The sequence below is a fragment of the Rhopalosiphum maidis genome, chromosome 3, assembly GCF_003676215.2.
Source record: "Rhopalosiphum maidis isolate BTI-1 chromosome 3, ASM367621v3, whole genome shotgun sequence".
In the NCBI taxonomy this organism is placed as follows: Eukaryota; Metazoa; Arthropoda; class Insecta; order Hemiptera; family Aphididae; genus Rhopalosiphum; species Rhopalosiphum maidis.
This window is the reverse complement of record NC_040879.1, coordinates 10,200,541-10,225,002: the sequence shown is the minus strand read 5'-3', so window position 1 is coordinate 10,225,002 and position 24,462 is coordinate 10,200,541. Positions and strand designations below refer to the sequence as shown.

The 24,462-nt window shown below is 27.1% G+C and overlaps 2 protein-coding genes across 2 annotated transcripts; both read left to right on the top strand.

Annotated features, from left to right (window-relative positions):
- The first annotated feature begins 735 nt into the window (after positions 1-735).
- Positions 736-1,550, top strand: LOC113560224. Its single transcript, XM_026965989.1, has 3 exons — positions 736-1,048; positions 1,113-1,431; positions 1,499-1,550. Exons 1-3 carry the CDS (start codon positions 736-738, stop codon positions 1,548-1,550), a joined length of 684 nt encoding a protein of 227 aa, XP_026821790.1.
- Positions 1,551-11,591: 10,041 nt separating this feature from the next.
- On the top strand, positions 11,592-22,839 carry LOC113559940. The gene is made up of 12 exons (XM_026965728.1): positions 11,592-11,911; positions 15,058-15,291; positions 15,595-15,684; positions 15,823-16,426; positions 16,936-17,063; positions 17,127-17,285; positions 17,354-17,860; positions 18,912-19,182; positions 19,809-20,431; positions 21,097-21,282; positions 21,349-21,861; positions 22,215-22,839. Exons 1-12 carry the CDS (start codon positions 11,894-11,896, stop codon positions 22,704-22,706), a joined length of 3,825 nt encoding a protein of 1,274 aa, XP_026821529.1. The 5' UTR covers positions 11,592-11,893; the 3' UTR covers positions 22,707-22,839.
- The last annotated feature ends 1,623 nt before the right edge of the window (positions 22,840-24,462 follow it).

Here is a 24,462-nt window from a genome sequence, read left to right as displayed (position 1 = left end):
ACCTAATTGATTAAGTATATAATATAATTTAATTATTAATCTAAAAATCGATTTTCAATAAATTGCATTATAATACTATATAAGTATATTAGAATTATTAGAAACTATTAGTTTTGTAGATCAATATACATAATCTAAACTAAAATATATATCTTAATAATTTTGAAATTAAAAGTTAACAATTTTCATTATATTAAAGACAGAGTAATAATGGATATTTCGGTGACACCGCCGATATTTAATGAAATTCGAAGATCATTTATAATTAACGGAAAGGACAATATTTTGACCAAAAGAATGACTACTTCAAAATTAACTGAACTAATAAATGCTGCTGACATGCATAAAACAAATGATGGAAAAGATTTTATTTTAGGTATTTATACAAAATCATATTAATTAAACTAATAATTAATAATAGTTACGCAAATATGTTAATAATATAATTTTAGGGTATGGAGGTTACGATGACAAGGTTGTAGTACTTGGAACAACAGAATTTTTACGGAAATTATGTTCTACTGACACAATCTATATGAGCTGTTTCAACATTCAATTACAAACTAAAGTATTCAAGCATTTATATACTTGTCATTGCTTTGTAGGTGAAAAAATAGTAACAACGGTAATTATAATTTATTTTAATATTATAATTTGATGTTTAACTAAAGAGATAATTTTAATTTTTAGGTATATGCATTGCTATATAAAAATAATACGAAAACATACTCGAGAATGTTACGACTCATTAATACTACTGCTAATAGGAACAATTTTAAGTTTAATCCTAGCAAATTTTACATTGATGTGGATTTAAATATCATACCTGCTATTGAAGAAACGTTTGGGAGAGGAATATCCATTAAATTATCTTTATTCCACTATGCAAATTCCATATGGTATAAAGTTAAAAGCTTAGGGCTATCACAAAATAATGATGTTAATATAAAAAAAACAATACGTCGTATATGTTGTCTCGCTATGGTCCCTATTGAACAAATCGAAGACACCTGGATTAAAATTAAAGAAGAAGCACCACAGAACGAAAGTAATAAAACAGTTTTGTAATTAACTCAACTAATATTTTATTAATAGACATAATTAAAATTTAGATTTATTGGAACTCGTAAGCTATATTACTGAAACATTTATGATTTCAAATGTCGGTCACAAGTTTGATAAAACTGTATGGAATCACTACGACACGAACAATATAAAAACTATAAACCACCTAGAAGGATGGAACGATTTTATTGACGAAGATATAAATAAATCGTATCTGACCATTAAAAATTTCGTTATTAAATTGAAAAACAAACAACAAAGCTTCGAAATGGACTTTATTAAAAATCATGAAAAATCCAATGAAATTTCAACGTTTCCCAAAAAATTCAAGTCTATAGAAAAAAAATTTAAACGCGCAAAAGAAAGGTAAATAGTAATTTAAATTTTTATAACGTGTTTATTATTTTTAATAATCATCAAATTATACTTGTAGGCTTGAAAATGGGACAATTTCTGCAATGGAATACCTGGATGAAATAATTTAATGTTTCCTACTTATTGAAAACAGAAGCAGTCTATTAGGCAGCTAATTATTTAACTTGGATATATAAATATATCGATGTATTATATTTTTTATAACATAAAACTCTGTTTATAGTTTTATACCAAGAATCAATTCATACTGCTATACGGTAAGCCCCGTAAGGTGATATTGACTTAAAAGTTAATAGCAAATACCAATAATAAAATATAATACATATATTTTACTATGATAATAATTATTATTTAGTTATTAAACATCAATAGAAGGTATGACAAATGTAATGTTATCTGAATAAAATTAAATCAACCGTGATAACAATAGTAAAATAAATTCCCTAAAACGATTCTTCAATCATTAAATTATACTAATTAATATTCATTTGTATGTAGTGTATTCGATCCATCGAAATAGGATACAGATGAATACCGATCGTTTATATAAGTTGAGTATTATAGCTAATTTTAGCTATATCTATAAAATATATGGGTATCAATGTTTTATAAAAATAATTAAAAAATATAGGCATGTGGGTATATTGCTCTGCTTTACAGTAAATGTCCAGTGAGATCACTGTAATAGATATATTAAATTTGAATTCAATGTAGGTATATAATTGTATACAAAAATAGGAGAAAGTCTATATCGCTAATTATATTATTTCATGATTTGTTTTAGATTCTGAGCAATGTGATGAATGTATTGATTTAACAATGATGTATGATTTTTAACTTTGAGGTTTGTTACAGATACATAATTGGATCTATTGTTTGTACATTAATAAGGTCAAAATCAGGAAATACAAATAAAAAAATTTAAAAAACGGAAATTTTTACGCAAATCTAGTTTTCATCTTTAACGATATTTTTTTTTATATTGGAATTAAAAATAAATGACCGTAAATATTGAAATTCTCATCAAATGTTTAATATAAATTATAATTTTCTATACATGGTAAAATTTTCAATTTTTTTTTGTTTTTTTTTTCTATAATTATCAATAAATAAAATTATTCGCTGGGGTCAAAATTTAATAAGTTTAATTACTAAAAAATAAGTTGTTCTTATAACTGTATAATTATACATATAGTCACAAATTATTTTTATATGCAATATGCATATTAAGTTCAATTTTTCACAAAATTTGTCAAAATCTTTAAAATCATAAATTATTTTATAATTAGAAATTAAAAAAAAAAAATGTCAGTTATACCAAAAAATTGAAAATATAACATAATATTCTTTATAAGTTGTTCTTACCGAAACTAGAAAATCTAAAATATATATTATCATCACAATTATTTTTTTAAATATTTATAGTTTAAATTTTGACGAAATTACCTACGTATTAAATGATAAATAATGATGTTAATTATTTTATTATAGTTTAAAATCAATATTCGTAGGTACTTAAAATGTTTATATAATATATTACCTATGAATACTACTAAACGCAATGAAATGTTCGAAATATATAGATTAACTTAAATCTATTTATATTGTATGAATCTTTACGTTTTACGTTATTTACAATAAGGTATTATTTACTCAAATTTTAATAACTAAATATTATTTATATAAATTTTTTTGCAATGATTGCATTTTAAAATTTGATCACAAAGTATGATTAATTTCATCAGGTAGTTTTTTGTGTTGTAAAATTATGTTTTTTTAATATCACTTATTATTTATTGATTAATTTATTATACATTAATGTGTAATATATAATACATTTATTTATTTATTGACCATTAATTGAATTAATGTGTATTTTGTATTATATAAATATTAATTCATAAATCTTTTTTTTATAAACTAAAATTATTAGTTAATAATTGAATTTAAACACTGCTTAGAAGGAGTTAATGTTAGTGATCACTGAGCACTTATCATTTATTGAGTTTCAACAAAAATCTTATGAAAAACTGCACACATTAGTTTTATATATAAATATAAGTATATGTATAACCTATTTTGGTAAAATTTGTATTTATTTTATGAGTATAATAACTTATGATAAATCTTATGTTCAATTTTCCAATCTTAAACATAGAAAGAAACCTTTTTTTTTTATAAATTTCTAACTAAAAAATAATTTACAAATTTTCGACATTTTACGAACTTTTTAAAATTTTTAAATTTTAAACGCTTAAAAATAAATATTATGACAATATATTCATGATATATTTTAATTGGTAGATGAATAATTTATGAAATACATTGTATTGAATTTTTAAACATTTTGATTTTGGAAACATGTATTATCGAGTTTAAAAAAATATATAAATAGTAAATGAACGAAAAATTTCAAATGTCAACAAATGCTCCAAAAAAATAAAAATATTTCAAAAATATTGGATTACCTATATATATAGAAAATATTATTATATAAACATTTGGTGAAAATTTCAAGTTATCAAAGTAGTTACTAGTTCGTTTTCGAGTTGTGCCAAAAGAACTAAATCAATTTTTTCAAAAACTGATTTTGAGTTAAAATTCCCGTTTTCTCTTAATTTGTATATATGTTTTTTCCTGATTATTATAAAAAATACAAGGAGTTTTTAATTTTGATCTATAAAGTATAAATCATGAGTCAATAGATCGCTTCGCTTAGAATCAAAAATTATGAATTTATATTTTTTTAGGTTTATGTAATAAAAACTTACAAGGCACCGTCACAAAGTCTTTAATCCTTTGCTATTAAAAATTGAAAATTGAAAATTGTATTAAATTTTTACTACAAAAAAACAGTGCCTATTAATGTCAATTTTTTTTAATACTGTAGGTTAGGTTATAACACTGTAAATACTTGTATAATAGATTTACAACGCGCCTCTCCCTAACAGCGATTTGCCTATATTACATCGACAGGTTCGCGTTACCAATTTCAATAGTCTTATGAGGCACCTAGGTTAGTTGTAGGTACAATGCATATGCATAAAACGATGCGAAAATAAATCACTGAGTTAGGTACCCAATCAATGAACACATTGTCACAAGATTGCGACGGTGTGCAACGATTATAACATACTATCAAAGACGTAGAAAATAACTAATTAATTTTCAACTAATAGGGAGAGACTTGAATAATCGTCTACACGTAGAGATTATTTTTTTCAAGCACAGACCATTTTAAATGCTTACGTGCACTTTTTAATACTACAAAAGGAGCCCTGAGCCCTAGCGGTACAATAATACAAAGGCGAGGAATACTCACCGCAGTAGTCGACGTCTATATAATATTATAATAGTCGTTAGCGTCGATCAGCTAGTCGTTGTCGGCGCGAATCGGGTTTTCGTTCCTCGGCGTCGCGGTCTAGGCTGTGGTACTCGCACTCGATAGCCTCGTCGTCCGTGTCGCTACAGGTCGGGCTGCAGCAGGTCAGAGCCAATTTGACGACGATTGCGGTGAGCGCAGTAGCCAGGACCAGGACCACAGAGAGCAACAACAACGTGAACGCACCGGGCGACAGGGCTGTCAGCACCATATCACTTGTGAAACGACGGCCGCCTGCGACGTAGTCGTGAAGGCGATTTGACGAGAAACGGCTGAGGAGGGTCTTGCGACGAAGACGGCCTATGTCGGTGGACTTTGCTACGAAAGCTCGAAGAGCCGTCGCCGATGGCAATGTCGAATGACAAGAGTCGGCGGACGAAGTTGAACGCCACGGAAAAGGCCTCGTCGACGTGTGCTCGTGTGCTAGTCGGCTGCCGTCGTTTCAGCCGTAAACTTGGTGTATAATTGGCTTATTTTAGAATACAGTCGTAACGCACTCGACCGGGGTAAATGGATAATAATAATCAGAAATTTATTATCATTGTCGGCAGCAGTGATAACCGACGACAACGCCACAATCGAAAACACCGATAGTACCTACACTATCGTCACCGCCGCCACTACTCGTCGTGATAACCAGCTGCGTCCCTGCGTACAGCTCACTACGAACGCCGCCGCTCTTATAATCTAATAATAATATTATTGTTAAATCCCGATGTCCCGTTTTAGCGAAAATCACAACTAATAATACGGCATGAGCTTTCTAGACTTTCACTGGACAGTGGACACTAGATAGTGGTTGACCGCAATCGTCCAGCAAGCTCACAGCTGGAGTATCGTGAGCGATAGTTCCGTATGACACGAATGGGTATCGATGTCGGCGGGATGATACGAGATAAATAATACCGATAGCTATCACGATCGTGAATTTACGCACTTATTATTTAAGTTTATTATAATTAATAATGATTACGATTTCATCAATGACGAGTTTAAAAAGATAAAAATATCATACTAATTTGTTATAACAAAGCACCTTGTCGATATATTAAGACGTATAAATGTACATATGTTATATGTATCATAATATATACAGTAGCATTTTTCAGACAAGACTTCAAGCATGGAGGTGCGACCGAATTTAGTAACATGTCACAAAAAAATATGAAAGCAAATTTTATCGCTTCGTAATTTGCAACCTAGGAAGATGTATATATGATATAGATATGTATTATTTTTCCAGATGTGTTATTGAAATTATTGACATTTTTCTATACTGTACAAGTACCTATGTTTAATAAACATTTTAACTTTTAAGTACCTATACCTACTTAAATGTAATTAAGTATTGATATAATAAACTATCTTAGTCATCTCCTCTATTCATAATAATATTAAATAATATTTTTCAATAAGTTATTCTTACTTAAATTTAAAAAGTTTAACAAAAACTACGTTAAATTTTTATCAACGTTAGAAGCTCAAATTATGATAATATTAAGTAGGTATAAATTTACATATTAAATAACGATTTTGTTACCTTTTTTTTGTTTAATTATTTAAGAATTAAAAAATATTAATCATAGAAACTTATTCCATTTTTATTTTCAATACAGAATAAAATGTTCAAAATATTAAGAATTTAAAACTTATCCATAGAAATAAGAATTTTTTTATTTTTAAATACCAACAATTTTAAGGGTCTATCAAAAAGACTTAAAATTGAAAAACAAATTTCTGATAAATTTTACTTATACTGATTTACAACATCAAAGATATGCATCCAATATATATTTTTATATTCAAAATATTAATGTAATCTACCGTATTACTAATGTATAATATGTATAATTATTTATAGAATTATACTGACAAGTGACTGTCTTCGCTCAAAATTATTTATATTATACCTATATATACAATTATTATATTATATTGTATATATATATATATATATATATCATTAAATTCAAATTTAGCATATCCATAATTCATTGTACAGACGTACAGTGGTCATTAACCTACTCTACAATCACAAGGTACACACGACACTCATTATTAAACAACAGAACTAGTCATATGGTTTTTTTTATTTTATTTTAATGATTGAATAGTAAATATCTAAGATTTACGGAAAACGGAATAATATTAAAAATTAATATACCTATAAAATTACAAACTATAGTGCGGCGCTTATCCCGATGTGTAGAAAATTGTTGTAGTCGAAACATAGGTATATAGTGTTCAATAAATTTGGAAACAATCTTCAGACTAAATAATTAAGATTGATAATAATAAACGATAGTAATATTTAATTAATTATATATATACCTCATAATTAATGAGGTTATTAAATATTTTATATTATGAATGTCCAGCAGTGTTATTTTTTATTGCTCCATTTAGGTATTAAAATATATATATAGTAATTAGGAGCTTACAAATTTATTGAACACCTGGTATATACAATATACATATTTAGGCATTGGTAAAGCGTGTGATCTAATGGGTCCGCCGTGATCTACTATTAATAGGTAACGTATAATATGCCTTTTGTGAATAAATACACGGTGATAAGGTCCTTGGGTGTTTGGTTTATGCTGGAAAAATGGTGATGTATTAGAACGCAGATTTTTTATTGTTGAACGAAGAGATGAAAGTACATTAATTCTAATTATACAAAGAGAATTTTTTCCGGGGGCTACCATAGTGTCTGATGAATGGAAATTATACTCCAGTCTAAATAATATTGGCTATAATCATTTAATTGTCAATCATTCTAAAAATTTCATGAATCCTGTAAATGTGGCTAATACACAAATAATAAAATGTTTATGGTCAATATTAAAATTCAAAATATTAAGAAAAATACATGGGACTAATGAAAATCTATTAAGACGCCATTTAATTGAATGTCGGCATCGTTCAATAACGAATCGAAATAATTTATTTATACATTTTTTGGAAGATATAAAAAAAATTTATTATGTTTTAATATCATAACAATTATCATATTTTAAACATAATTTATATATTTTGATTAATTGTATCATTTGTTTTGTAGGCACAAAAAACTTTTATGTATTAAATATAGTTATTTTTTTAATTAAGTTACATAATATTACGTATTATTTTTATTTAACTAGTTATCTATTGTTTTCTCGGTAGATCACACATTAAACTTCTAAATAACCGGTAGATCACACGCTTTACCAATGCCCACATTTATAGGTATAATAGTGTGATGAGATGGATGCGTATGTATATGTTAATAGGACCCAGAAAAAAATTGCACGATCCTAATATCTATAAAATTATAGCTGGTAACATGCACAATATAACATATTATTTTGTCAATTCATTTCGACGAATATCTAACCCAAAATGTATCTGAGAATACATAATTTAGGTGAGAAATAAAACCGATCGTTTGAGAAAATTTATCTTTGACTTTTGTATATATTATATCTAACTAAAGTACAGTAAAAATCAAAATATCAAGTGAGTCACCGTAGAAGATATGTTAAATTTGAATTCAAGAATATTAATATATATATATATATGTATTATATTATTATCATTGCATATAATTTGTATATGAAAAGCGATTCTGAGCGGAGACGCAGTCTGTCAGCCTACCTATATCAATTTTACTATAAGTACCTATTTCATATTTGTTATTTGATCATATGTTTATTATTACTTTTATTTATTATTAAAGTAATTTATTTTACTGTTCGTAATACGGAAGGTAGATTTCATTGTTTCCTAAAACATTGCATTTATTATACTATTAGTATTCAATTATTATCATAATATTTATTTATGTCATATTATATTATTTACATTATTTTATAAACTTTTGAGTCAATTCAAACTTCAAGTGCAAACAAAAAAAACATGTACACTTACATTTTAGTGAGTAATTATTATTTGGGTTTAATCCCAAAGTTTTCAGATTTAATCCTTATGCGTATACAAGGTCACGTGAGGATAAAATATTATAATTTTATAATATGATTATTCCGATTATTGCGGTTATTATTCATGTAGGTATATGCAGTACTTATATACATTATGTTAAGAGCACTGTTTGTTTTATTTATTTGTTTTGTAGTCTATTGACATTTTAAAAATAACACATATTAACAAAATATTAAATCCAGTAAGTACCTATTACATTTTAATAAAATAAATACAAATACAGTAAGTCAACTCTCGATAATTCGAAACTTTCGATAATTTTAAATAAATATTCGTTCTCTTGAAAAGCTCCCGTTAATTCAAATAAAAACAATTCATTTAAATACACTTGATAATTCAAAATTAAATTTTGGGAAACTGACCACTTATCGCGTGATAATTCAAAGTTATATCCGTTCAACGCTCAGCAAGTCAAAATATATTCACTATTTCACTAAATGTATTTTTTATATTTTTGTAAATAATTTATTATAGAATTATTGTCTATATATTTAGCTTATTATTTTTGATATACCTACTGATTTCTTCAAAAAATAATAATCTTTTATAGTAATAAAATTATAATAATATTTACATGTTAAAAACAATAAATTGATGTAATAACGCCTAATTTTCTGAAATATTTAATAATTATAATAATAAAAACAAAACAATTTTCTGAACTCAGTAATTTGAATTTCTTTTTTTTTTTTGCTTTTAATATTCGAATTCTGTGTATTTCGAAATTTATCTTAAGTCCCGCCAACTTCAAATTATCTAGAGTCGATTGTAATTTAAGTATATAGTCTTTAAAGACCAATATCAGTTATTTTTAAAAACCTATACATTTTTTTCTGTTTCAAAAAAAAAAAATATATTCTAACTCTTAAGTTTCAAAGTATTTTTATTATAACACTGCAGTATCAGTGAAATTGAATTTTTACTCTGATAAATTATTTCATTAGGTAGGCTTATATTATTAAATTTAAATTGTTAAAAGTTTCTATTTCTTAAAAATGCATTAAAATTATTTATACCTACTAAATTGCGCAAACCATTAAAAAACAAATGTCATATTAAATTATACAATTATATATTTATAGGTACATAATTTAAAAATAAAGAAATTTAAAACATACCATGACTTCGACAATTATATGAACAAAATATCATTCATGACCTAATGAATCACAAAATTTCAATTAAAAATATATATTTCAATTACAATATTTATACAGATTCCAAAAGATAACATCAAAACAACAAAAACATCAGCATAGTATACCTCTGCCTATTTAATTCTTATTACAGCAGTCAAATGACAATTTCTTTTCTTTTTGTTGTTTTAAAAATATATAATAAACGATAACGATATTAATAATAAGTAATAATACTATTATGAACTGGCATTTTGTATTTATTATTATAATTTATATTATTATCTAATTAATATAGATAATTGTGTTTACTCTGTAGTTAGTATAATGTGTCCGATGTATCATGTATACATAATACTTACTGTTTAATCAAATATTTATCTTTGATTATTAATGGCCAATGTTTAATTAATTTATTAATGTGTATCTATAATAAATAATTAATAACTAATGAGTAAAAAATTACTAATGACTATTATTATTGTATTGTTATTTGATTACAATATGGAATACATTAAAACTAATCAAATGATTAGGTACACTAATAATCACTATCGAGATTTTATTTTATACTCATTAACACAGCCATACATATTTTTCAAAATTGTTATGTCTTTTTATTTGGTATTGAATCAATACTATTGATGAGTAATATTTTACTAATATTTATTTATAATATATTGTATTCTATATAATTTAATAACATTTTCTCATATATTCTAACATAAAAATTGTGATATAGGTTAAAAGAAATATATATTTAGTTTAAAGAATAAAAATGCATCTACAGTGAATACTGAATAATGATACTTTTAATAGTTACAAATGTAAAACGCAAACAATTTAGGTTCAATTTACAGTGAATTGGACTATTATCAGATTTGAAAGTAAAAATATTATTTGTGTCCGTGTTTTAAATTATTTTAATTTTCAAGCCGTATAGTTATTCATTTATTTTGTTTCAAGTTAATTAAATAATACAACTATAATCCTTACGTTTATTTTGTACAACAATACAACGAAATAAAAAAATTATACAATAATCTACAGACTATCATTATAGTGCTATCATTTAGTTAAAAAACTATGGGATTGTAAATTATTGTTATTTTGATTGAAATCGGTTTTGAATTTTCTTATCTATCTACCTACTCATCATTACAAATACGGTAAAACACGGGTAATAAATTCAAAATTGTATTAATAAAATGAAATATATTTTACACTTCTTCCTAATTCGTCAAGATTCGTGTAAGAATGGCTGTAAAACTGTAAAAAAAAATTGAAATTTTTCATTTTTGCAGTCCAATTTAATAGTAATAGACGCAACAGTGCATGTTGCGTACGTACAGAAAGCGCTCTGACGTCGTTGAATTCCGATTTAAAATAATTGAAATATTTGAAATCAGAAATCTCAACTGCCGTTTAGCTTTGCCGCGTCGGAACGAGTCATCGTCGTTATCGTCGATTGCGATGGGTGTGGGCGCGGCGGAGTGGGGCCGAGGCTGATACACACGTCTACCACTGACGCGACGGATTACCTCCACAGCGACTGAGCGACGACGGTTAGAAAACGACCGTTGCGCGGCGTTCGTATATCCCCACCGGCATGTTGTTGTCTACGCGCAACGTAGCGGCGGCGGCGGCGCAGTAACACCGTTGACAATCTCGTCGGACGTTAAATTCGAACGCGAAAAACGCTAAAAAGGTGAAAACCCGCGCTTTCATTGTTTCGTCGCCCGAGTCCAGTTGAACTCACTCTGCCGACGTCGAGTCGATCGATTTACGTTTATTTTTTGTTGTCGACAATACCGTCGTAAGAATAATTTTCGGGCCGAGTTTCGCTGTCGTGTGTTTTCCGGTCACCTGTGCCTTCTCAATCAAATCCCGTGACCAGCACAGCCGGACCGTCACGGTCGGAACTGCGACTCCTCCGTTCAACCGATACACCATGGACGACTTTACAGAGGTAAATCATAGGAATGCGTTTTAATATAGTATAATTATTACTATGATTGTTGTACAACAGCCGATAGACATAATAAGTATAATAGCAAACCGCTGTTATGACAGTCCAAAAGATTTAATAAGCTCCGCACTGTCGTGTACGTTGTCATCCAATTTCAATAGATAATAATTTATACATCATATCAATGCCCATTGCTTACGGAATGTTTGTTTAAATTCTAAGCAAGGTATTCGAATTTGCCGTGTCCAAGAGAGGATTCTGCTTTTGTTATTGTTGTTAAAATAAGAATACCAACGGTCACTTATCTAGGTTGATTTTTGTGTGATTGATACCTATTTGAATTGCATTATCATTTTTTAAAATTGAAATTTTACAAACATGCATTTTGTATAAATTATTTTTATCTAGGTGCGTTTTTACTGGGTTATTTAGTCAATTGAGTGATTAGACCGTCAATAGGTAACTCATTACCTATATGTTGTGTAGTTATTGCATGTTTATCTGATAAAAGCTGGAAAAATTACTATCATTTAATAATACATTTCTATTCTTTAGATAAGTAGATTCAGAGTTGTCTAATCTTTAGGTATGTTAAGTTATTATGAAAGTCAAGTTTGTAATTATATAATAATCATCTATGCATCTATTAAAATATCACATTAAAAAAAATGTTAAAAAATATTGCGAAATGTACTACTTCCAGTATCTATGATTTGTTTTTTTATATTTCATACTAATCTTCCATTATTAAGTATGTAGTAAGTTCTATAAGGCCAATAATCGATAAAGTTGACCTTTTTTTCAATTTATTAACTATTTCATAGAATTTTCTAAATAATAAACTTATACAAATTGTGATTTAAAATTTTCTAAAATGTGAAAAATACTAAAAGATACTAAACACAGATAATGTTGTTACATTTTCCTTAATTCTACTGATAGAACTCATAAAAGTTGCTACTTATAATATAATTTAAGGAGTTTATATAGGTAATTTTTCTGTAAATTATGGATATGTTATGTGACTAGGGTGCCCAAATAATTGATTATAATCCATTTCATACACGTTGTTTATCTGGTTGTTAAATAGATTTTCCCTTAATAAATGACCCTAAAGAGGATATTGTACCTATTGTATGTGTCTTACTAATATAAAACATAGACAATTTACTTTCAGCAGAATCCATTTAATGATATTTGCTTTAATATTAAAATCAATTTATTTATTATAAAAATTAAAAGTAAGAATATTATCATAGACTGTTTTCATTTTAAAGTGAGTTATAGTCAAAGTTATAGGTATGATAAATATTATTATAACTAAAATGTTTATAACTTACTATAAAATTATAATACTAATAAAATTCCACGATAAGTAAAGATATAGATAATATTCTTACCTTTAAGTTTCTAAAAAGTAAATTGACTATAATTATAAAGTTAATAGCAAAAAAACAGATTCTGCTGAATCTAAATTAGCAATTTTTTTTATTAGTAAGATGGAATAACACATTTTCATGTTTTGAAGGCCTTAAATATATCTTACTACAGTTTTTTTTTCAATGTACAATGTACATGTCTTTGTCTCAACTTTTGGTTCTAGAGCATTTCTCTGTTGTTTCTTTGAAAATATGCTTTGAATAATATTTACTTTTCTGTGTTGATGTGGTCATTGAATCTTGATTTGGTTGATTAAATCCAAGTACTTTTTTACCATCTGATTAACATACTAATAGCTATGGTTAAAGCTTTTTTTAAATTATTTACAATGTTTTGTTTTAAACATTATAAATTAAAAAATTCAATTTTTTAAAAACACAAAATTATAAAGTACTTACTTGTTTATCGAGATTAAATTAAACTATTGAATTCCAAACAATAAGTAATAATATAAATACATTTTTCAATTTGTGTAAAAATTTGATTATTCTTATGTAAAAAAAATTGTTTAGTGTTTTTCTATTTTAGAGTTAATACTTAATAAATTTAATAATTTATTAGTTTATAAAAAAAAAAAAAAAATATTCTAACAAAGTTTGAAATATTTAATCAAATGTACTTTAAAACACATAAAACATTACCTATACATTTTGCAGTTAAGTTATTACGTTTTACTTATTAGTTATAATTACTCATATATTATAATATTATATAAATTTATAATCTATTCACAAGTAATACAATTCATTACTTAATTATTAAATTTATACTACTATAGTATTAACTTATATATGATCCAGCTATAACCACAATCAAACGTATCTTATTGTTTAATATTTACACATTAAATTTATATTTCATCTTATAAATACCAATAGTTAGTACGTAATTTTTTGTTTTAAGGCTTTTAAGTGTTTTTAACAAAATAACTTATTTGAAATATTTGAATAATTTTAAACCATGTTTTGAAAGCTTGACTCAATTGGATCTTAATGTACAGATTAAATAATTTAACAGTTTGTTACCTAAACTGAGTGAAGTATACAAATTATCTGTTATAATAGTTCTATATTAGCCAATATATTTATGGTCGTATTCCTGATACTAAGAAATATCTCAATAATTTGTAAGAACGTAATTTTTGTCTTCATCAATATTGATGGTTTATTTAAAAAACTTACATCATCATCTATGTTGTTTAATAATTGTTTTATCATTATCATAATTTACTTCAAATTTTATTGACTAAGTTTTCATTTTAAAAACCATAAGAAATATATATATTAAAATATTAATGCATTATAATATTAAACAATTATGTGGTAGTATAGCTAAGGACGTAGGGTGTTTTGGGTGTTCAAACACCCCCGGAATACTTGGGTTTTTTCAAGGTTACCTATTTACTTATTCAATATTAATGTTAATTTTGTTATATCAATGTTTGTATTTAAAAAAAGTATTTTAAGTATACCTAATTTTCATAAATTATTTTTGTATATTTATTAAAAAAAGTTCTACTTTTTAATAACTGATTTTCAAAAACACTCCCCAAAACTTTTTTTCTGTCTACGTCCCTGAGTATAGCGGTAAACACGTTAAATAAATAAGTTATACCTAGTTGGTAAATCATACGTTGGATTATAAGTTCATCATTAGATCACATATATATGTGATATATATATCCTAAACTTTTATTGTGTTTTCAGCGCATGTTGGAAAGGACACAAAGACGTCAAGAGCTTCTTAAGTCCACATTGTCCCAGGTATCGCAACCAATGCCTTCATCAGCTATAGAAACCTCTTCAAACATTCAGCAATCGCATTCACCGCCTTCACGTCGTCAGAGACGTACTCGCCTTGCTGAACTTGCTAACCAAGTAGATCAATGGTTGTCAGATGATCAAAACTTTAAACAAAGTGAAAATATCTCCAACCCCAAAGTAAATATTTATTAAAAGTTATAGTAAATTGTGTATGAAGTACAATTATTGATTTTAGATTTGACAGATGCTCCTGCATTCTAAGTTTTATTATTTTTATTATTATTTTATTGCTATCATAATTTTTTGGTCTATTTTATATATAAAACTAATATTACCTGCTAGTTATGTAATAAAAGTAATTGCACTTGTATATCTTAAATTATGTGCATAGTAAATATGTAATTTATACTTAGATGCACATTATACTTATTAATAGTAGTAATGTGATTCTAAAGTGTATTTATGTTTGTTTTTATGTAGAAGGCAGAAAAAATTAACGACATTCAAAATGAATCTAAAAAATTGGCAACTGTATCTCCACAATATGCTATTACAAAAGATTTAATTAAGGTAATATATTTTAATAATATAAGGTCATGCATATTAATATTATATTAGAGAATATGTATTAATAAGTAGTACCATGCATTTATATTGTAATTTAAAATGATTATAAAAATAATGCATTTTAATATTTTTAATTTCTAGACTAATGAAAATAAATCAGCTGACATACAGCAACCCAAACCACAGCAGTATAATATTAAATTGAAACAATTACGCCAACAGCAGCAATTAGATAAAGAAACTCAGCCTCAAAATAATTCACTAAATCTCACTTCTACTACTTTGACAGTTGCACAACGTCGAGCATTATTTGAGCCAAATATTGTTAATAATGTTGTTAATCAGCAGCAGAATAAAAAACCAATTACTACTACTACTGTAACCATATCTCTGACTAAAACTACTCCTGCTTCTGTTATTACTAAAACGTCAACAACTGCGGCCAATGAAGCAACTGAAGAATCTGTTGAAGATGTAATTAAAACGCCACCACGTCCTATTCCATGCAGTGCATCTACCCCACCTTCAAGACGTGGTTCTAGGCCTAGAACAAGTGTAGATACTTCTACTGCCTCAAACAATTTGACTGAACAGAAACGAACTGTATGGACTCCCCCGTGTATAAAAAATGTGCTTTTAAAAAAGAAATTGATCAACGAACTGGAAGACGATGGACAATTGTCAGATAATAGTACTAAAGATAAAGTTGGGTTAAAAAGAAGTCCTTTTGATAAATATAATCCAGGTACAATAATTATATTATGTTATATTTTTTTTACCTTTTAAAACTAATTATAAGTCTTCAATTCTTACAGATTTTATAATTGTAATCAGAATTATAAAATAATATTTTAACAAATATTAATAATAAACATAATTAGTAAAAAAATTAATTGTAAACTAATTGTGTTTATGTATATTATTCATTGCTTTTTATGTTAATGTATACAATATTATTTAATTTTTTTCATTTACTTATAATTAGTATCATTTGGTTTTGAGTTTTTTAATATCAAAAATGCTTATAGTTTGATTTTAATTATTATATTATAAATGAACCTAGTGTTGTAGATTAGTATACAAATAACTGTTCTTATGTATTAGTATTTTCAAAAAATATCGTTGGATTATTTTAAAAACCATACTATATTTTAAAATACATTGAGTATATGTTTTTGTATGTATTTTAATGTAAAAAATGTTAATTTTATCAAAATTGCGTTATTTATGATATTTCGTATTTTTATGTTACAGGTTGTATTAAATACAAGCCAGCTTCACCATCTTCCAACTTGTATCCAGATTTATCTTTGATAGCAGATGATGACCTAGGAAACAATAGTTTACCAACTTCATTGGAAATCCAATCTATAGCATGCAAGGTAGTATTGTTTGTGTTTATTTAATGTACATGTATCAATGATTTCTATAATCCATGTATGCAGAGACGCAGCAATGGAAGCAGTGCTTTAAATACTTCTACTGCATCTTCCGAATCTGTGCCTGAAGACAGTGATGATGTTGACATTTTGGGGGCTAAACGTTATCGGTGCCATGAGAAAGACAAAGATCAGGAGACAAATGACATTGCTACACTTCAAGAGGTTAGTATAGTAATATATTTTTTACATTACTTATATTTTATAATTACTAATGGTATGTAATTTTATAGGTAACTTCTCCATCCACGCCTATTACAGGATTTAACAGTACCCCTGGTGGTGGTCACTGTTCTATGCTATCAAGCCATGCTGGTAGTCCATTATCACAGGCTTGTTCCAGTTTTATATTCCAACGTGGCAATGAAAGTCTCTGTGGTAACAAAAGTTTCTCTAACTCAACTGAGCAAAGACAAGGTTTAGAAGATCAACAATTGGGTCAGACCAATCAGTTACCTGAGTCTCGGCTCATTGACAAGTACTTTGAGTTTGTGAATTCTGATGGAGAAGAAGAAGCAGAACTTACTAATAATGTCTTATCGCCTAATGAGTCGGGTTATCATGGCCAACTTCAGTCAAACAACAGCAAACATAATGTTGATATTGAACCTAACAAACAGAATAGCAGCAGTAGCAGTTGTAGTAGCAGCAGTACTAAGCCAGCGCTTGTACACACAGTTAGCACATATCGTAAACAACAGCAACAGTTACGATTAAATGGTGCAAATTCTTCTAGCAAGGTATTTGTTGTCAACAGTTTGTACATGTCTTAGTTTGTATCTACCAAGTATAAATTTATACTTTGATTTTAGATTGCAGCAATGAATCTATTTATTTTACATTAATGTGTTTTTTATGTGTATGTGTGCATGTACAATTAATAATAGAAAAAATGTTTTGATTTTCAATATTGAAAGTTGTTATTGAAAATTCTGATCTATACTTGTTACAGAATAAGTACATACCTCGTCATGCAAGTAGCAGACTAGTTCCCCATTTCAACCTCATCATAATTATATATTTAAATATATAAATATATAAGTATTATTTGTAAGCTAATCAAAAACAGATTTTGGTCCGCACCCAGGTATGCACTTATTCGGCAGCAAGTGTAGTTAAGTGTAGATAGGTCAACATTGAAAATTCTTTGTATTTTTTAAAATAATCTTAAAAAACTGTAATTTTTACATTTAACCTGTGTTTATAACTTATGGGTATTTGAAACTTTTATTGTGTATTAATATATTTTATATACACAATGATTTTTGATTGTAATATTATGGGCAACAATTAATTCAACACAAATTATAAAATAAATTTCTATTATAGCAATATTAATAAACATAAAATATATTTTGTAATATGGGTTTATCAATGGTTTCTAAATAATTTTTCATAATTTAACACATTCATTGCTGTGATCTCTACTCTGTGTTACTCAATGACAAGATATATTTCTTACTTTCCACTTTTTCTAATAGTTATTTATAAATCATTTCTTAGATCAGTGTTTCTTAGCCTTTGTATTATGGAGACATACTATTTATTATTTTCATACTTTGTGATACACAATAAAAAAGAAATAAGAATAATACCTATCAGTTTTTGTAAATATAGTGCATCTATATCATCAATATTGTATATTTAATATTAGTACTTCTCATAACACGTTTGGACTTAACCGGCGACACACCGGTTGAGAAACAGTGTCTTAGATTGTTAATACATTATTAGTGTTAATATTAATTAATTACTTAGCTATTAACAATTAAATGTATATTTTTATCATAGCAACAAATGAGAATTCCGGAACAAGTAAAAGAAGAACAAGATGAGGATACTGATGATGAAGAAATACATTTGCAAGAGCTGGAAAAAGTAGCAGCACGAGCTAGAGACTTAGAACGGATAGTGGTGCCAGAGCAAGACCGCATTATTGAACAAGCCACCCAAGCTTTGAATATTTGTGATGTATACAGGCAAAAAAACACTCTTCGTCCAGTGATTTCTAATCAATTTTCACCTGAGCATGTACACGCTGAACGACTTTTGTTAATTGCAGGTAAATACCTAGTTATAACTAGTTGAAAGTTGTTAAGTTAAGGTGTTTTTAGAATAATCATTCATGGATATCTTAGTATATTTATCTTAAAACACCAAAAATGACTACTAAAGTTATTTTAATAAATACTAAACAAATTGTATTATAAAGAATGTTATACCTATTAAGTACTTATATCTGTTATACTAATACTTAAAGGTGTTTATGAATATTTCTGAATATTTTATCGTACAAGGAACTAATAACTAAATTTTTATACAATTTACTAGTTTTAAATTATGCAGTGCTATTTTGTCAAATACTGCAATCTTATCTTAACTAAAAAAATATCATAATTAATAACTATAAGTTTTGTGTTAATTTATTTATTGTCCATTTAATAGTTTTATTTTAATATATTTTAATATAATTAATAAAATATATTTTATTGTACTTATTATTAATATTTCCATTGTTTATTTTGAATGTAAATATTTTTAATTTGTATTAAAGTGAAACGTAATATTTATATATTAAGATTACTAGCTAGTTTTTATGAATAAAACATTGTTTTTAATATATATTTTTTTTTATTAAAGTATTAGTAAAAAATGATTTTTTAATCGTTTAGTTTTGTTATTTTATAGGCTTGAGACGAACAGATGCAGTTCGTGAGGCGCAACGACTTCGTGTTGAACGCACATTGTTACCAGGTGGTATCATGGGAGACAGGTCCACATACTTAAATGCTCACGGTGATGGTAAAACACTTGTTATTCAGAGTCTGCGTGTTCCTATTTTATCATCCTTGAATAGTGGTGGAAACCACAATAAGTTAAAACATAATTCAGGCGAAGGATTAGAAAATCTAACCAGATGGCCAGGGGGGTATAGATATTTTGTATGTGCCATCAGAGCAGTGGCTACAGTTCACCGACCACCAGTGACTGCTGCTTCTCGACCAGCTGATGCAGTTGAAGAGTCAGTGCTCCGATTCTCCAATGATGCTTCCATTTGTCGTAACAACGATGAAATAAATTATGGATATGTTGAGTTCATTACTAAAAAAAGAGTCAAAAACTCTGGTAGCCGAAAAGCTCCAACTGAATCAGAGGGTGCCCCTATAATGATTCATGGGTTGGATGATAGAGGATGGAAAATCACCGTTGAGCTATATGGTGTATCCCCAACAGGTGCTGGAGATCATGACCACCATAGTGGTGGTAATAATGTCAAGGAACACGATGGCCATGAAAATAGGAGTGTACTGGTTAGTATGTTGTTACAATAATTTTTTTTTTTCTGTATATTTAATTGTTATAATTTTCTATATTCTATAAGTCATAAATACTATGTTTTAATATAATAATAAAAATAATATTAATATTACTTATTTACGGAAAAAAATTTCCAATTACCTAAAATAAAATGTAAAGACACAATGTAATAACAATAAGTAATGTTAAAATAGTAATAAATTTATATAAATAAGAGAAACGTGAAAAGCAGAAAAAAAATAATTTATAAATATTAAATAGCTATGTTATGATAGTTATTATTTAAAAATATAAAATATTAAATGATATGAATAATATAATTTATTACAAAATAATAGGGTGACAAATATAGGTAAGAAAAAGAAAGGAGTAATATGAGAGAAACAAAATTTAAACCAAATACTTGATTAATTAAATAATGCAGTATTAAATAAATTTGAATTACCCTCATATATAAGCGTATTTGCAGGAGTATATAACATATAACATATAATTTGAAAAAGTAGAGCACTCTTTGAATTTATGTTGTTGTATGCAATACTGAAATATTTTAAACAATTTTAGACAATATTTATTATAAGTTAGAAACAAATATTTTAGTTGTTGTATATTAAAATAAATATTTTTTGATTCTAATACACAATTTTATGTTTACCAGGATAAGTTATGGTCTACAGTTACTACCCCAAGTAAGGAACCCAAAAAACACCATAGTTCAACAGCAACAGCATGTATTGAATCGCCAGGTGGACCAATGGCTGTGAGAAATACAGTTTTTCGACAGCTTGGTTACTTTGTATTTTCTGATGGTCAGGTAGACCGGAAGCAGTTTACTCTGAATAAGGTTTTTATTTAATTTTCTGTGTTAGTCAATGGTAATTTATTATTTATTTTGTTATTTTATGCATAGGTCCATCAATCTGGTAGTATTTCAAGCAGTTCAAGGGTTGCTGCTGTGGAAGAAACAGTGCGTGTGCAGATGTGCCTTTTAGAGGAAGGAGAGGAATATACCTATGATGATGATATGGGAGGAATTAATTTGGACAACAAATCTTCGGGATCCAATTCATATGCTGCGGGTGGCATTAGAACTGTTTCAGCACAAAAATCACTGAAATTCCCATCAGAGTGCAAACGATTGGAAGGATTTTTAACACTTTTTGACGACCATGAGTTGCGTACACAAAATTTTGAGCGAGAGGGTCAATGGAAACGTCGTGCAGATATTGGTGGTTGTTCTAAAGGTGGCACTACTTCGTGGCGTCGTCTTTGGTTTCGAGCTGAAATAATTGATGTGAATCAACAGAAATCTATAAATAACAGTGACAAACCACAAGAACAGCCAAACGATAAAAATTTAAAGCAGCAATCTATAGTGTTACGCTATTGGATGTATCCAGAGTATGCTGAACAAGAACGAGAGGTATCTATAATTATATGTTTATTATATTATACACTTGTATATATATATAACTTACAAATGGTCCAATGTTTGTACCATTGTTGATTATATGATTGTGAGATTCTATAAAAAAAATAAAATAAAACTAGGACACGTATTGTATTCTGTATTGTGTTTAAATTTGATTTTTAAACTTTAACTAGATTGAATAGTTCTTTTTTGCCTCAAAACAATTTTTACACATAATAAGTGTTAAATATCCACTTAAAAATCAAGAACTGTTAACTTAAAAAATATTTCTATCCACACTAAATCAATCATATATAGTACCCTAAAGTGATGATAAATATTAATTTTTCTCAATATTTTTACAGCCTTTAGGTAGCATAGACTTGAATTGCTGTCTGCCTCTACCTCCACCTGAAGAAGAAATTACTACTGTTGCCTCAGGTCAACAGCTTAAACATAAACAAAAACCAATCCCTGCTGCTCCAGCTCTTCCAGATCTATGCACTCGACCAAACACTCTTCGCTTGATTTTGTATACTGTTGGCGCCGAATATGATACCTTAAATGATGGAGATCACGATAATGAAAAAGCTCATGAAGTACTGTTGCTAGCTGCTGACACCGCAGATGAACGGCGTGAATGGTGTGAAACTATAAATGCAGCAGTAAATGCTATTAGTGAACATCGTGAACAAATCAGATTAGCTTTGGCTACTCAATTGAAAAAAAAACAATACTATAACGAAAAGGAACAACAACAAATACGACAACAAGTTGAACAACGTACTGGTGCTTGGCCTACTACGCCAAGTGGTAATCGTCAATATTACGGCAAAAAAAAGAAGTTCTACAAATGATGACTTCAAAATGTTTAACCTCAAGTTGTTTTATAACTCTTGTTTCATTTTAGGTATCTTATAATTCATTATATATTATTATTATTATTATTATTTTGTTTGTTTTTTTATAATACAATACAATATTGCATATTAGAAGTTATATTTGAATTTTTAAAATTCAACTTTTCATAATATATTTTTAGTTTTGTGGAATTTTTTTAATTGTAATTTGAAGTACAAGCTAAAATAATAACATGAATATTATTACTATTAATACTTTTTGTTTAATTAACAATATTTTAATTTACAACTATGATTATGTTCTATGTTATTATATCACAATTTATTGGTATACAAATGGTTGTAATTTTTCGTTTTAATTTTTTGCGAATTATTATTATTATTATTATTTTTGCGTATTTGAAACATATTGTAAGGAGTGAATTTACTCTTATCTTATTTTATATACATTAAACATATTTATAATTTAAATATTTAATTGTTTTATGTGTTGTAGCTATTATTTAGGAATCAAGACCAAGTTTAATTAAGATCTTGGAAAAAAAAAATTAAAATATGATACTAAACATTATTAGTGTAACTTATAAAGTGTAGTATTCAATTTTTGCTATAAATTTTTACATAATTGATATCTATTTCAAATTTTTCAATTTTCAGCTAGGATAAGTAAAGATTGAACTAACAAGAATTAATATTCTAAATAATTTTGAGATATACATACATATATTTTATGAATTCTACTTTATAAACAATAAATCCATTGCATTTTTGGCATATTGTTTTTATGGTTGAAATAAATAAATCTTAGATTTATTATACATAGAGAACAGTCATTTTAAGTAAGAGATAATAACTATTTAACTTTTGAGATTTAATAGTCTTGTTAGAGTTACTGTGTTTTTGAATATACAACTGTAGAATTAGGATAATAGATAATTTGTTGATTGTTGTCTCAATTTTTATTATAATTACATAATATAATATGTATTATATATATAATATATATTCTGTTCCAGTTAAAAACCGTTTTATGCTTTTTAAGTTTTTATGCTAAGTAGTCTGGCAATGCCCGCCAATCGCCAAATCTATTAACTGTTTGCCAGCAGCGTTTTGAAGTGAGTTTAATGTGCTCCTGTACATAATTCATACACGACTAGACGAATTTCTTATTCTAAAGATTGTTTAGTTAAGCAGGTTTATTTTAGAGTAGGTATAAGAACAATTACCAAGAAATTGTTAAAGAGCCTCGCTACTGCCGTCAATGTGAATTCAAAAGACTTGTAAGAGGACATACCCGCGTATGTTGTCTGTCTTACGAACGTAAGACCTAGCAAATTTGCGTTCAGCAGATTCAATTTTATGCTGTTAGCTTTAATATTAGATTCAATTTACCTATTGTTAAATTTAAAGGTAATAATTATTATCTAGGGCATCTTATAGGTTTTTATTGATATTTTAATTTTTAAGCGAGTTACAAGCATTATAAAGTTTTAATATTTTACATAACTATAACTCACTTAAAAATTAAGATATCAATAAAAGCCTATGAGATGACCTAGATAATGTTATTACCTTTAAGTTTGATACTAAGTAAATTGACTAATATTAAAGCTATAACGGCATAAAATTGAATCTGCTGAACGCAAATTTGCTGTCTTACGTTCGTAAGACAGAGACAACACACGCGAGTGTGACGTCCTCTTAAATTTTGATAAAATTAAAGTTGGTTTAAGTCGTTTAAGATGTTTGATTT

Coding starts and splice junctions, on each gene's coding strand:
- LOC113560224 (XM_026965989.1), top strand. CDS start 736: ATGTTACGACTCATTAATACTACTGCTAATAGGAACAATTTTAAGTTT. Junction 1,049..1,112: donor AGAAGCACCACAGAACGAAA/GTAATAAAACAG, acceptor ATTAAAATTTAG/ATTTATTGGAACTCGTAAGC. Junction 1,432..1,498: donor TTTAAACGCGCAAAAGAAAG/GTAAATAGTAAT, acceptor TTATACTTGTAG/GCTTGAAAATGGGACAATTT.
- LOC113559940 (XM_026965728.1), top strand. Junction 15,292..15,594: donor AAAATATCTCCAACCCCAAA/GTAAATATTTAT, acceptor GTTTTTATGTAG/AAGGCAGAAAAAATTAACGA. Junction 17,064..17,126: donor TCCAATCTATAGCATGCAAG/GTAGTATTGTTT, acceptor CCATGTATGCAG/AGACGCAGCAATGGAAGCAG.